This window comes from Odontomachus brunneus, unplaced genomic scaffold (genome assembly GCF_010583005.1).
Source record: "Odontomachus brunneus isolate Ranch 3 - 2012 unplaced genomic scaffold, Obru_v1 Obru_scaffold_017, whole genome shotgun sequence".
Classification (NCBI taxonomy): Eukaryota; Metazoa; Arthropoda; class Insecta; order Hymenoptera; family Formicidae; genus Odontomachus; species Odontomachus brunneus.
This window is the reverse complement of record NW_022639467.1, coordinates 2,649,817-2,663,951: the sequence shown is the minus strand read 5'-3', so window position 1 is coordinate 2,663,951 and position 14,135 is coordinate 2,649,817. Positions and strand designations below refer to the sequence as shown.

The 14,135-nt window shown below is 40.2% G+C and overlaps 2 protein-coding genes across 4 annotated transcripts in view; one reads left to right on the top strand and one right to left on the bottom strand.

The window, feature by feature from the left end:
- Positions 1–950: 950 nt before the first annotated feature.
- LOC116841663 (ATP-dependent RNA helicase Ddx1) lies at positions 951–5,571 on the bottom strand. The gene is made up of 12 exons (XM_032809886.1): positions 5,213–5,571; positions 5,037–5,088; positions 4,747–4,934; positions 4,466–4,665; positions 3,635–4,105; positions 3,389–3,558; positions 3,076–3,238; positions 2,812–2,998; positions 2,286–2,576; positions 2,004–2,221; positions 1,782–1,902; positions 951–1,693 (listed from the first exon to the last, which is right to left on the bottom strand). The coding sequence occupies exons 1-12, from the start codon at positions 5,226–5,228 to the stop codon at positions 1,581–1,583; spliced, it is 2,190 nt and encodes a 729-aa protein (XP_032665777.1). The 5' UTR covers positions 5,229–5,571; the 3' UTR covers positions 951–1,580.
- A 1,373-nt stretch (positions 5,572–6,944) lies between these two features.
- LOC116841714 (histone acetyltransferase KAT7) overlaps positions 6,945–14,135 on the top strand; it is a 41,220-nt gene continuing 34,029 nt past the window's right edge. For 2 of the 3 annotated variants that reach the window (XR_004377591.1, XM_032810013.1), the window contains exons 1-9: positions 6,945–7,153; positions 7,339–7,804; positions 8,093–8,341; positions 8,418–8,669; positions 8,778–8,957; positions 9,040–9,325; positions 9,399–9,687; positions 10,079–10,323; positions 10,640–10,826. Coding sequence is in view for 2 of the 3 variants with exons in the window: in XM_032810013.1 (XP_032665904.1) it covers positions 7,112–7,153; positions 7,339–7,804; positions 8,093–8,341; positions 8,418–8,669; positions 8,778–8,957; positions 9,040–9,325; positions 9,399–9,687; positions 10,079–10,323; positions 10,640–10,826 (2,196 nt within the window). In the remaining variant the exon portion in view is untranslated. The remainder of the gene's footprint in view (positions 7,154–7,338; positions 7,805–8,092; positions 8,342–8,417; positions 8,670–8,777; positions 8,958–9,039; positions 9,326–9,398; positions 9,688–10,078; positions 10,324–10,639; positions 10,827–14,135) is intronic. The other variant, XM_032810014.1, reaches the window with a different exon arrangement.

Below are 14,135 nucleotides of genomic sequence, written 5' to 3'. Positions count from 1 at the left end.
ACTCGCAACCGTGGATCGTGATACCGCGTCAAGAGGAATTACAATGATGGATGTTGAGAGAAGGAGAGAGAGAGAGAGATAAAGAGAGGGAGGAAGAGAGAGACACTGATGGAGAGAAAGCGAGAAATGCGATGGATCAGTGGTACCTCGCGTACAGTGCAATTAACAGAAATATATTTAAAAAAAAACTATTATGCTGCCGTATTAAAAAAAGTACGCAAAACGATCAAATACGGTTGAAGGCACGAACCACTTAACGTGAATGTGTATATCAATGTATATCTGCTGGTGCCATTCGAATGCGAATCGTGGAACGAACAAGTAGAATACAAAATAAACAGATATACATATAAATATATATATATAAATATTATATAAATATATATATATATATAAAATTCATTGAATCAATCGCGAATCGAATGGTATGCGTTGCGTGTGCTAACAGTACGTATGGGATTACTGTGTGCGTGACTGTTAAACGTGTTGCTAGATTACAAGAAAAATATTTCATTCTCATTCTGTGATGACTGTCTGAATATGAGAGACGCGAAGAGAACAAAAATGTTTACATGAATCTAAGCTAACGGATTAATCAATTGATTTAGCGAATAAAGATTTAATTAACAGTCGTTGTATTAACTGCGCAAAAGAGAGAGTGAGAGAGAGAGAGAGAAAGAAAAGAGAGAGAGAGAGAGTAAGAGAGATGAATCTTTATAGACGTAAGGGAGGACGCGTGTATCTTGTTCGTACGTGTATGAGAAGACAAACACGATAAATTCGTTCTCTGCGCGCGAGAAGACACAGACCTTTAACACGTTGAAACAAGAGAAATAAAAACCGAGAACACACTGTATCCGAGTTGCGGCGGAAAGAGAAACAGTATGATTTGTATACTGTATAACTTTAGTCGTTTACCATTGCTTTCGAGAATATATAAGAGTTATGTGTATAAATTATTATGTGTAATTAAACAGAAGTCATTTAGTAAATTCTAAGTGTATATATAAATATATACATACACATATTATATATGAGTACAGAAAAGAAAAAACGGACATGTGCATACATACATGTATATATGCATACACGCACATACATACATACATACATACATAAACATACATATATATAAAGAAATCACAAGTTCAATGCTACAAGAGCCGCTGTATCATACGTTTGTGTAACGAAAATTAGTAATGATACAATTATGAGAATTATAGTGACACAATAAACACTTATCGTATGTCTTATATAAATAGCAGACGCCTTTGTGGCAGTCGGCTGCTGAGTCTTATTTTTATAGGCCGTACATTTTACCGGATATCATTTTAACGTGTCACATAAAGATACACAGTTTGTTTTCCGTATTGTTACACTTATATTCTTGCGTAAAATGCGCGAGCTCAACACCACAATTTTATACAGATGCAAAACGATTTCAGAAGTGTTCATAAATACAAGAGAGAAAGCAGTAATGAGAACATTACAATATAAAAAGTAATATTAATTCTCATAATATTCATTATATCACGACTTGAATAGGGCACCAAGCTACCAAAGAAACTGACATGCCGGTTTTAACGCTCAGCTATGTGCGTCTTTAAGAACGCGAGTTGTGCTTTGGATTCCAGCGCGGCCAATTCGGCCACGATCGGGGCCATTTGTTGGACATGATTCACGTAATTAGAACCTACGAAAAAGATACAGCGTAGAAAGTGCAAATAGTTTTACAACAATCATTTGTATCAACGTAGTGAGAAATAGTATCATATACGTACCCATTGCCGCTCTCTTTTCACCATATGTAACTTTTCCGTCGAACTCGTTCAGCGGTACTTTTATGTCCATCCCGACTTGTTGAATCGTCACATTCAGATGATCCTCGATGTCCGCCAAATACTACGGAGATACAAGTATTTATTGCCGCATAAACGTAACAGGTTCCGTATAAATTTGTATCTCAATTTGTATCAAGTCCCATTTTTGTACAGGAAACTTACGTTAGGCTCATTGTACCACGTGCAACAGCCACCTTGATCGGTCAAATTAGTATTCTGACAGTTTCTGCCGCGAGAAGAGCACCATTCACCGTGATACCAAACCTTCTCTGGCACGCTACTGACCAAAGAAATAGCTAGACCCATTCTCTCAGCTCTGCCGACTCTTCCGATGCGATGCACATAATTGGACTTCTCGTCGGGTAGAGTTATGTTTATCACTGGAAAAATCACGACACAGACGTAAAGCTCTTTTCCGAGCCACTCGGTTCAACGACTACTCACTGAATGGTAGTCCGGTGATATCTAATCCTCTGGCTGCCACGTCGGTGCAAATGAGGAACTTCACTTCCTGACGCTTGAACTTCTCCAGATTTTGCTTGCGCTCCGCGGGCTTCCTGTCGCCGTGCAAACACACGCACGAAAACTGCTGTCCGGATTGCTTGAGGTATCGCTCCAGATTGTCGCAGTCGAGTTTCGTTCTGCAGAACAACAACGCTCGGTCCATTTTGTGCTCCTTGATAGCGCGAATACAGTATTCGCCCTTCAATATCTTGACGGCTTCCGATAATGTCTCTATGAGATATAGGTAAGATCTTTCATTAGATCGTATTAAACTCTTCATTTTCGTTGCGTGATGATGTTACAATTGGCTGCATTTAACAGGGAAAGTTTTACATTTGTAAAATTCGTGAATCTGATTGATACATGTTCTTAAATTCGATTAAAAACACAATCTGATTCACAAATTCTACAATAGTTACAAATCAGCTTTCTTTGCTGAATGCAGCAATTATTTATCAGTACTAACCGGCAGTGATGTTCCCGGGTCTCACGTTGTCTCTTGCGTGTACACCGTCGGTTTCTACGTAATTTCTCAGATTATACCATGACTTATCTTTCTGCGGGTCCACCGACACCACAACGTGATGCACCGTCTCGGGCACCGCATCCTCGCCTTTCAAGTCCACCCAAGTTGGGAAATGCATCAGACGTTCCTGCAACCAGAGACGAACTTGCGAAATTTTCTGTACCTTCAATCGTAGCGACAGTATCAAAAATGTGGATGTCTCACAGCCATTTTTTTCACTTCGAACGCGTGCAACGTTGCCGAGCACACGATCATCTGCAACCTTTTGCCGTCTGACGTGATCTTCGGGATTTGTTTGTGCAGACGATCAATGAGTTCGGTATATCCTCCTTTCAACAGCCCGTCAGCTTCGTCCAGCACGAAGAATCTGAAGAAATATCGATATATTTATAAATCTTATTTTGGGCACAATAAGTCTTTATAGTTGTAGTACCTCTTTGTGAGCGATCAATATCAATTCCACGGAATAATAATATAAATCTGATTTAACTTTTTTTCAGAGCTGAGCGATAAATACCTGCAATGCGTTAACAACAGATAACCTCCTTGTATAAGATCCTCTAGTCGGCCGGGAGTGCCAACTACTATGTCCACACCAGAGTTCAAGACAGCAATTTGATCTCTTACGTTGACGCCACCGATAACGAGCAATTCTCTAATCGTCGGATCTTTCAAGTGCGTTTTAAACTGTAAAAAAGTAGGATGATCCTGTTAATATATCGCATACGATGCCGACAATGAATTCGTCCAGGTTCTCACGCACCTTCTGTATTTGATTGTAAGTTTGCTCAGCCAATTCACGAGAGGGCTCTATGATGATCGCTTGGGGCGCGTTAGTCTTCGGTTTATCGCTTCCGCTCGTTTGAGTTTGGCTACTGTTAACAGGATTATGCTTGACGGATTCTTTCGGCGCCGACGATATGGCCACGTAGTCGTTTGAAGGTGAATGTTTAAAAGGCTGTGCTCCAAAGTTGAAGGACATTTCGGCATTCTTCAGCACAACAGCTGGATAATAAATCTGCGATTTTTGCTGCTCGTTCAACGTGAACGCGATACCCAAGTCCACGCCGTTCTTGGTGAACTTTATTTCACCCTTCACCAAATCAAGGAAGCATCCGATTACATCATGCATCCCAAAAGCCTCTCCATAATTTTGAAATTGCTTCGCATTCGATTTCTTTCCAGTACCGCCGTATCCATAACCGAACTTATCTGTTCCCAGATCCAAAGAAGCCTGCTCCAAGTACAAAATACTTAATGAGTCCTTATTCTTTGTTAGATAAAGAATGATTGTAGATGAATATCAGTAGAACAAGATATTAATAATTATTGACATTCCAATCAATTTATTATATTCAAGACTCTATGATTCACATTAATCACTTATGATTAATTCTATGGTTTTTTTTTTGTGACCAACATTGCAGTTGAACTTCTTGCTTACATTTTACGATTCCAAAAAAGAATTTTATAACTAAACCTGTGTGTAACCAAAATTGATTGTAAGAAAAACCAAATTTTTCTAGAGCGTTAATGAGTAAAAAGAACCAATAATTAGGCGTTTTACTCTAGCATTGCCTATGAAAGTACTTGCCTGAGATGTAGACCAGCCTATTCTGCATAAACCCTCATCGGTCACTATGGTCTCAAAAAAGTACTTGCCACTCCCTGTCACCCCTTTGTTTGCACGACAACCATGCCATTCCTTCTGTTCTCTGCTCTGACATCTTAAGCCATCTGGTGTCACTGCCAAAGCTTGTCCTCTATCAAACAGGCTTAATGCCCAATGTGTGGCTGTAAGACAGTAAACTACTTGTATTTTCCTTTGTTCAAAGAGATTTTATAATGTTGCAATTATCAAAATTTAATACACACACTGCTGAGCTCCACTTCCTGCTCCACCTCCTTTACCAGATTCTAAATCTTTAAGAGTTTCCCAGACTGTTTGCAAAATAGGCAGGCAAAAAGCACCAGTCTTTCCACTGCCAGTTTCTGCAGCCATGAGTACATCTCCACCACCCAAAATCAGTGGAATAGCTTCGGCTTGAACATCCGTTGGCAGTCTGTAATTTATAATTTCTTAAGCTCAACTAGCTCAGTATTTGATACTTTTTACATCACATCCACAGAATATCAAGTTACATATTGTTTGCATCTTTACTCACGTCCAATCCATATCATCGACTGCCTTTCCTATTTCTGGCAAAACACCCATTTCTGAAATATGAACATACAAATGACTTTAACACAAGGTGTAATTATTGCACAAATTGACAATTTTACATTTGATTTAGACAAAAAATAACAGTAGTAAGTAGTTGACATGTTAGAAATACTTTACCTTCAAAAGCAGTCATTTTTGTCTAAACACTTTGATACAGATTAGGGTACTGTGAAAGATTTACACTAATTTATAAACGTATGTAACCGGCTTTTCTCGATTCTAAACAGAGTACTTTAAACAAATAGACTAGTTAAATTGTCACTTGCGTGCAATCGAAAATTTTTACAATTGTATTGCGATTTTTGTTCATAGATCAAAGATAGTGGTAATTCGTAGTAATGATCGTGGAAAAATCCACTTCCGAAGAACTACTCGCGATTGCACTGCTGAAAAATTAAAAAAAGCTCAGTCGATATTGTTGAGGTGTATTACTTTGAAGTAAAATCCGTCTGACCTATTATTGAGTCAATCTACGATTCTAGGACCATTAAAATATATCTATACTAGAAGGTCTGTGGCTGCGTTCTTAAGGCTCGTCTACATAGTATTCATAGGCTTGGTTTACATCGTGCACTTGATACGCGTATCAGGGGGTCGATTGTGTATCTTGGTTGCTTTCCAACAAAAGACACAAGTCGACATAAGTATCATCCTATCTTTGTTACACACTAAGGGCTATCGCACACAAATTGACATAACTGCATATGCATAGCATAAGACCGTATGTACCAATGAGCATCGAGTATTAAGTCGTCATATTGGTGTTCGATGCTTAATATTCGATGCTCATTGGTCCATACGATCTTATGCTATGCATATGCAGTTATGTCAATTTGTGTGCGATAGCCCTAAATGTGGAACAAAGATAGAATGATGTTTGTGTCGACTTGTGTCTCTTGTTGGAAAGCAACCCTTAAAACGGAGTGAAAATGACAAAAGTAAGCAAATTTACTAAAATATTTGTAACTTCATTGGTCAATGCCTAGTGAATTTGCTCACTTTTGTAATTTTCACTCCGTTTCGAGATATACAATCGACCCCCACGTACTATATTCGTATCAAATTCATACTAAATATTTAATACGCACGATGTAAACAATGACGAATCAATTTAGTATGAGCGTTCCAAGTAGGAGTATCGTACTAAACTAATACGCATATTATTTGGTGTTATCGGTAACTTTTGGTTTCTCTCAAAGTATATTATAGTAAGATGTCTTGTAAAAAGGGTTATATGTTAGACAGAAGAAAAAACGAACATTTTTAGAATTATGCATTTTGACTGTCAGACAAAGCTATCTCAAGGAAATTGCAATTCCAATTATCACCACTAGGAGGCAATCGACATGAATTAAATTCGTATTATATTTTTTCTTTAGTCCGTTCGATGTAAACACACCCGTATTAAAGCATTGATGCGCATCAAATTTAATACGCGTATTAACGTTTTAATGATGTAAACTAGGATTACGTTCCGTTTCACGCATTATGCGCGCTTTGTCTACAATATACGTGACACGAACTATAGATAAATGCGCGCATATGCGTGAAACAGAACGCGGCCCAAGCCAATGGCAGACAACAGGCAATGCCAGGAACAGGGAATAGGAATACGGATTGGTTACGAATCAATTATTTCTATTCCTTGTTCCTATTGGCTAATGCAGGATCACCCGCATCCGATATCCAATAGGAGACAGCTTTCTAATATAGAATTCAATTCTCCATTGGAAAGCTATTCTTTTATTGGATATCGGACGTCGTACGTCGAACATCGCACGCGATGTGAATCCTGCATAATGTATGGTAGGGATACCTTTAAACATATATATATATATATATATGAATATATATGTGTTAGTGCTGTATACGACGTGTGACGCAGTAAACAAAATTGGAATGTTTTGATAGTAAAAAGATAATAAAGCGATTCCTGCTACTAAAAGTTGATGAGACTCGAGAATGTTTCGGTGGAGGTGATACTTAGTAACTTGAGTAAAAGATAGCATCGCGAAAATGACTCCAAAACGAAAGGCAAGTGCACTTATAGGTTATGAGGTAATGTAGTTGATTCTGTATATCACTTTTTACTTTTCTTTTCACTAATTCTTACTACGTATTATCGTAATAACGATTAAATTTTGTATATAAATTTTAATATATTTATTTACAATTATGACTTATAATTAATTGTTATTCGTTTTAAAAGCAAATAGTTGCATGTACAATGTTTTATCTTCTAGACGACCAGTTCTGAATCTTCGTCGACAAGCAGCTCAGGTTCTTCATCAAGCAGTTCCTCAAGTTCAGGTAGCGAGTCCAGTTCATCTGACTCTGAGAACTCTAGTAGTTCTGCCAACAGCCAAAAGATATCTGACACTGATCGATCCAAGAAGAAGCCACCATTTCCAGTTACCCGTCATATCAGGTCTAAAACTGAGACGGTTTCTGTACAACCTCTGGAGAAAAATAAAGATAGACAACCACCAAAGCCTAGACCTGTGGTGTATTCTTCTGAATCTGAAGAGTCACCCAGCAAAGCAAAGTTGCCACAAAAAAGAAAGTCACCGGCTAAACCAAAAGCTACTGCTACAGTAGCACCAGTTGTTAAAACACAGAGACTGCCTGCAAAATTGACATCTGCACCAGGACAACATAAAGCAGCACCTGTTTCGAAACCAGTTAACAGCAAACCGAACAAATTTTCTGGTATGCATTATAATATAATATACAGAATATTTTATACAGTGAAGATTGGGCAATCTCCTAGGGACATACAAATTAAGTAAAAATAAATATAAGTTTATATAAATTATTTTCTTCATAGGTGAGTACTTTGGCAAGGATGCACTGTAGGAAAACAATTTATATAAACTTATGGAATTATTTTCACTTAATCTATGCACTTCTAAGTGATTGTTCATTTTCACCAATACATTCTGTATATGTTTCTATTCAAACTTTCCTTGAAATGTCACAAAATTAATAATGTTCAAGGTACCACAAGTGCCAATGGAAAAGCTACTGAAAAATCTGGAAAGACATCAGAACCGGTACAGAAAAGATTAAAGAAAAAGAGCATATTCAGTCCTGAAAATAGCAGCGAAAGTGAAAGCGAGGAAAGAGTCACTGCAAAAGTTAGTGCGGTAAAACCAACGAGCAGTTCTGTAAAATGCTCGAAAAATCCACCAGCTAAATCGAAGATAAATGATACTAAACAAAAACCTGCGGTAGTGAGCAGACCTGGTGAGTAATTATGTCATCGTAAACCATTTTTACCTAAAAATTTGAAAGATTGTTACGAACATATATTTTTTTACAGTTGCAAAACCCACGCAACAACTACAGAGGTCCGATAGCTCTGCGAGTTCAAAAAGTTCGGCATCCTCGGCTAGCTCGGATAGCAGCTCCGACTCGGAATCGTCCGAGAGTATCACCAGCACTCAACCTTCACCGAAGAAGAAGGAGACGCAAGCAAACAGTACGTTGACGAATACTGTAACGAGTGTGCCACTTAAGAGGCCTTCGGCAACGGTCGCTCCAGTAAAAGCTCAGAAATGTACGAAACGACAAGGTACGTTAAAGCGGTTCTTTCATTTTTTTTTTCAATGCGTTGACATCTAGTGTTACAAAGGAAGAAAGAAGATAGAGAATTTTGATCTAACGTTATCTGCGTGAACAGGTCCTATTAAGAGCGACGATGACGGAGATGCGTCCGCAAGCGACAAGGAAGTGGATGATCACGGTGAGACATGTACCTCGAAATCACCGACTAAGGGCAAGCGAAAATTGCAGACACGCAAAGGAAGTAAATTACTCCAATTGCAAACGAAAGCAGCCAGCGACTCCGAATCTGATACAGGTATGAAAGACGGTAAATGTATTCACATATAAGAGCATATAAAATGCTGTGAATTTCGCTGACTGACATGTAATTTATCAAGAGAGCAAGAGGAGTGCCAGCAAGTCGCCTGTTAAACGTGCCGGATCGTCCACGGGTCCCAGACAGTCCTCGGCTGCTAGCAGATCAACCCAGAGTAGCGGTGCCACCGCTAATACCAATAACAGAACGAATCAAGCTCCTTACAATCGGGCACGTGCGACAAAAGAGCGGGAATGTCCGTTAGCTATAGCTTGCGACTCACACGGCCATCTCTCTGGCAAGCTCGACTCGCACTTTACTCTGGATGCGTGTCCGTTGTATCATAACACAACGTCGCATAGTTGCGTGTAAGTCTCATTGTTTGAAATCAGTGTACTCGTAGCATAACGAGCAAATAAATGAATGATTTTGGCATTCCAGAGAGTTTCACAAAGAGAGAAAGAAACGGGAAGATGAGCGGAAGAAGGCGGTCGCGAATTTAGCTAAGAAATCACCTAAAGGTGTCCATCAGACAACTGAACAACGCAATTATCAGCTTAAAGTGCAAGAGATGAGGAAGAAATGGAAGGTTGCTGATGGTCACGCCAGCGATAGCGGCGGTGAAATGCATGGAAACGAGAAGGATAGGCAGCCTCGGCTAAATAACCTCACACCTGATTACGACTTGAAACTATTCATGGAGGCTCAGGCGATAGCGAGTGAAAAGATTGTAAGTATATTTAGTTTTGATCAAATCTTAGTCTGTTTCCTCGAAAGGAGAAAAGGGCTAACAATACAAGCTCCGTTTTGTATTATTACTTCCCTTACACTTATTTATTTTTTTGAGGAAATAATTTTAATATAAGTACATATATACATACATGTATGTACGCATACACACACATATACTTGTACAGATAAAATAATACAAACAAAAGTTATGCTTTGATATTATACACTCTTATATTTTGACCGGAAACATTTATGAGCCTTTTTGTTTCCAATATAATTTACATCGTAAACGACTGATATCTCAAATTATAATTCATTTCGGCTCAGTTATTTCAAATGCGTTGTTGTACGAACGCTTCGCCTCATGAATACTTTCTTTCATGTTTAAGGAGAAGGAACTAAAAGAGTTGGATTACGACGGCGAAGGTAGAAATGGCGGCGGCACGCGAGTCGTGGAAATGGGAAAATGGGAAATGGAAGTTTTGTACCAGAGCCCGTATCCCGAGGAATTTAGTCGTGCCCCGAAGCTGTACCTTTGCGAGTATTGCTTTAGGTACGCGAAAAGCCGTCAAGTATTAAGGAGACACAAGGAGAAATGTCTGTGGAGGCATCCACCGGGACATGAAGTATATAGGTGAGTGTATCCCACTCGATATTTGGCTCCCTTTTTATCGCGGGACAATTTTATCTTCACGGTCAAGAAATTAGGTAAAAACATGGTTTCAAACAACTGCACGGTCGATCTAAGGATCTACTTCTATCTCTAGGAGAGATTAACTACGAACAATAGAACTCTTCTCTAACATGTTCAAGTCTGTAAAGTCATTTTCGATCTTTTTCCTTTTTATCTTCCTACCCTTTTTCTTTTTTATCACGATTTGAATAACTCGAAATGTGACTATCGACAACCACGGTTCGACAATAAAGTGGCACGATTCGTGTGTTTACAGGAAGGATAAGATAGGCGTATGGGAAGTGGACGGCAAACGATACAAGCAGTATTGTCAGAATCTCTGTTTGCTAGCGAAATTCTTCTTGGATCATAAAACGTTGTACTATGACGTGGAGCCATTCCTCTTCTACGTCATGACCATCGGCGATTCCGAGGGCTGTCACACAGTCGGATACTTCAGCAAAGTGAGTACAATTTCTTGTGAATTATGCATCCCGCTCATTTTTCTCCGTTGAAATATTCGTGCATGGGCTCGATGAATTCCGCGAGTCCGATAAACAAATGGTAACCAAGTAATTTCTTAGTTAATTAGGACGAAAGTTATTTTAAGACACTCGTGAACAATTCGATCGATACAAGCCTGCACGAAATATTAGCGGGTCCAGTTGAATGCAAAAGTAGATATCGTGAGACTGGTTTAATTCCACGTGATATTACGATAAATTTTCGGTCGTCCTCGTCGTCATCGGAATTTTTAATCTCGTGTTACAACTTCGGATCTAGGCCGGCGTCTGCCAGTCTGTCACCTGATTCAGGCTTAATTCAGCTTAGCGACGCGCTGAAATCGTTGTATAAGCACGCTCCCGTCACGCACTTGGACGCTAAACGTGGCGATGATAACGTCGCGTACGAGATCCTCATGTGGAGCAAATAAAACTCGCAGAAATCAGACTGCTGCGTTTAACGTGCTCGAATACGAGCCGTGGCGAACAGCTGAGCGGTCGTCGAGTCGTCGAAAAATAAAATCAAGCGTGGCGTAAAAGAAACATCCTGGTGCGAACCATTCGCTCGCTCTCAGCCTCGAGCGCGAAGTCGAGTCTCGAACTGGTAACAGAGAGTTGTATTAAGAGGGAACATCATGGTAGAAATCCCAAAGAATCGACTGTTTATCACGTTTTCTGAAAGATTATGTAGTTTTGTAAAACTGTTTAAAGATTAGTCGAAAATTGACGAAGTTAGAGGAGAATTTGTGAAGCGTCGTTGTCGAAGCACGTAGATCACTGTAAGCGACTTTAAACACGTATCTTCCGAGACTATCTTTTTAAAGCTGGGCCAGAAAATATTTAGAAAACTACTTATCAGGATTGATAAATACTGAATAAATACATTCTACTTTACGGAAAATTGTTCGTAATCAAATTCTTTTCGTTTGTACATATATACGGATTTTTCTTTTCTTCAAAAACTCGCGCTGAGAAACATACAAAAAACTGACCGATTTTCATCGAAAATTCGCAATATTTTCTTATAAAATCCGCTATCTTGTGAAAACAGAATTTTTCGTGAAATCTTTACGTACAAACAAAATCACTTTCATGTAGCTTTTAAAAATTTTTATTTTACTTCATTGACTTCAGATTAACCGTTCAAAAACAATTATACGAACAGTGTAATTATATTTTTCGACATAGACCTTATTTTATGGAATCTAACTCTTCAACATAAAAATAGACAAACATTAACATAAAAGTCTTTAAAACATGCAATAAAAAGTGAAATGATCATTTAAAAATGTATTACTTAAAAAAATAATTTTTTAAGACACTTTTTTCTCTTTGTCTTCACCGTGATGTTGTTCTCCCTTAATGCCCGACACGTGTGTTTATAAGGTACATACATGTATGTACGGCTGGTTTCTTTTTCTTTCTAGTATTTGCGTAAACAGCGTTACGTTTGCGCAAAGGACGTCTCTTGCGCGATCCCCGTGTATATTGCCACAATCATCCGCTTCGTTAGCGAAATGGAAACGAATCTTGACGCGATTGCGCGAAATTCATTATCGCGAAATCATTATCTCGTCCCGCTCGCGCGACAGCACCAATTATCTCTGCACTTTCTCCCTCTCTCTCTCTCTCTCTCTCTCTCTCTCTCTCTCTCTTTTTCTCGACCTCATTCGGGCTCTCCGACTTTAAATTCTAATTACTTTTCCGTCACTACGGTTACACTCGGTTTCGAGTTACCGTGAGAGAGAAAAAGAAGTCTCGTCACATTAAAGTCAACTGCGAGTTACGTAGTTTACGTCTCGTGTCGCAACCGCGCTGATATATTCCGCGAACGCGGCAAACTCGCGCGTTCATCATTTCCTTGATGAGGCCGTTATTCGCGCGCGGGCCGCTTTGAAAGTTTTCGTTCGAGTTTTAATTCATGTTCGACGAACCCGTTCGGCCAACCCGAGCGAGCCTCGTCGCCATCACCGTCGTCGTCGGCGGCGGCAGCAGCGGTCTACACGATCTTCCCCCAGTCTTTCTTCTTTCACGGCTTAGCCCGCTCGTAATGGCATCCACGTAGTGTGCACGGATTACGCGAACAAGGGTGCGCCTCGTGAAGAGAGGGTGTCTCGTATCTCTGACCTTTCTCCAGCTCCGCCACTCCGCATCGGGCGTACACGCACACGCTAGCACGCGCTATATACGTATTGCCCCGGAGCAACCCGCGGGGGTGGTAGGGTGGGTCGGTGGGTGGGAACCATGCAGGCCTATTTACCGCGGAACACAGCATCGCCGGGAGTCGAAATCTTTACCGACGTTCAACGACCTCTGACCCTGGCTGGCAAGACGCGCCAATCCGCACCCTCTCAGACCCTCCCGACCTCTCCCTCGTCCTCGCGTCCTCCTCCTGTTACGCGCGAGGACGCGGCGAAAATTTCCTCCGGACTCGACTTAAACCCTCGCCCTCTCCCTAATTCCTTTGTCTTCCGTCTCTCACCGAGACGTCTCTCCTCCGCGACCGATCTGTCTCGCGAATCCTCTCCTCTGCTGTTTTCCTTCTTTTCTTTTTTACTCCATCCGAGACCAGCCTAAAAAGAACGTCCCCGCCGGAGGGACGTGCGCGAGATAAAAGAATGGATTATCCCTTCTACAAATTGTTACGGCGGCATCTTGACAAGCGTGATCGTGTTATCGAGGTTCTAGCACTTCTCATTCAATCGACACTACTGTCTTATTTCATTCGTTGTTATACACGTGATATCTACCGACCATTTTTTCTTTCTTTCTTTCTGTCATGATTTTTTCGTTTGATAACTTCATTCTTAGCTCTCGTGACTCTCGTACATTGAATCTCGAATATTTCTATTGACATGAAAGCGCGTTTGGTCAAAAACGACGATAAAACCGATAGGTGCGCCTTGAAACTTGTATCATGTAATGCAGGTGTTACATACATACATAGATACGTGAGCGTATGTATATATGTAATTGGTGAAAGGTTGTGTGTAGATGGTCATGCTCGATTTTAGCAGTGAATTTCACGAAACCAGCCAGTCTTTATCGCCGTCGCGGAGGGTGTCAAATTGCGTTATGTCTGTCGTGTAAAGGAGGGCGTGTCTCGTCGTGAAATATTCAGTTAAATTTCTGAAGTGTCACCTTCGTTCGAAATTACATCATAGCGTACACGGCTGGTCTCTGTGCCAGTGCCATGTATCATGAGTTGTTTCCACGATGGCGCGAAACGTTGCTCCAGTCTCGAAATATCGCACGCGCGAGTCTCAGCGG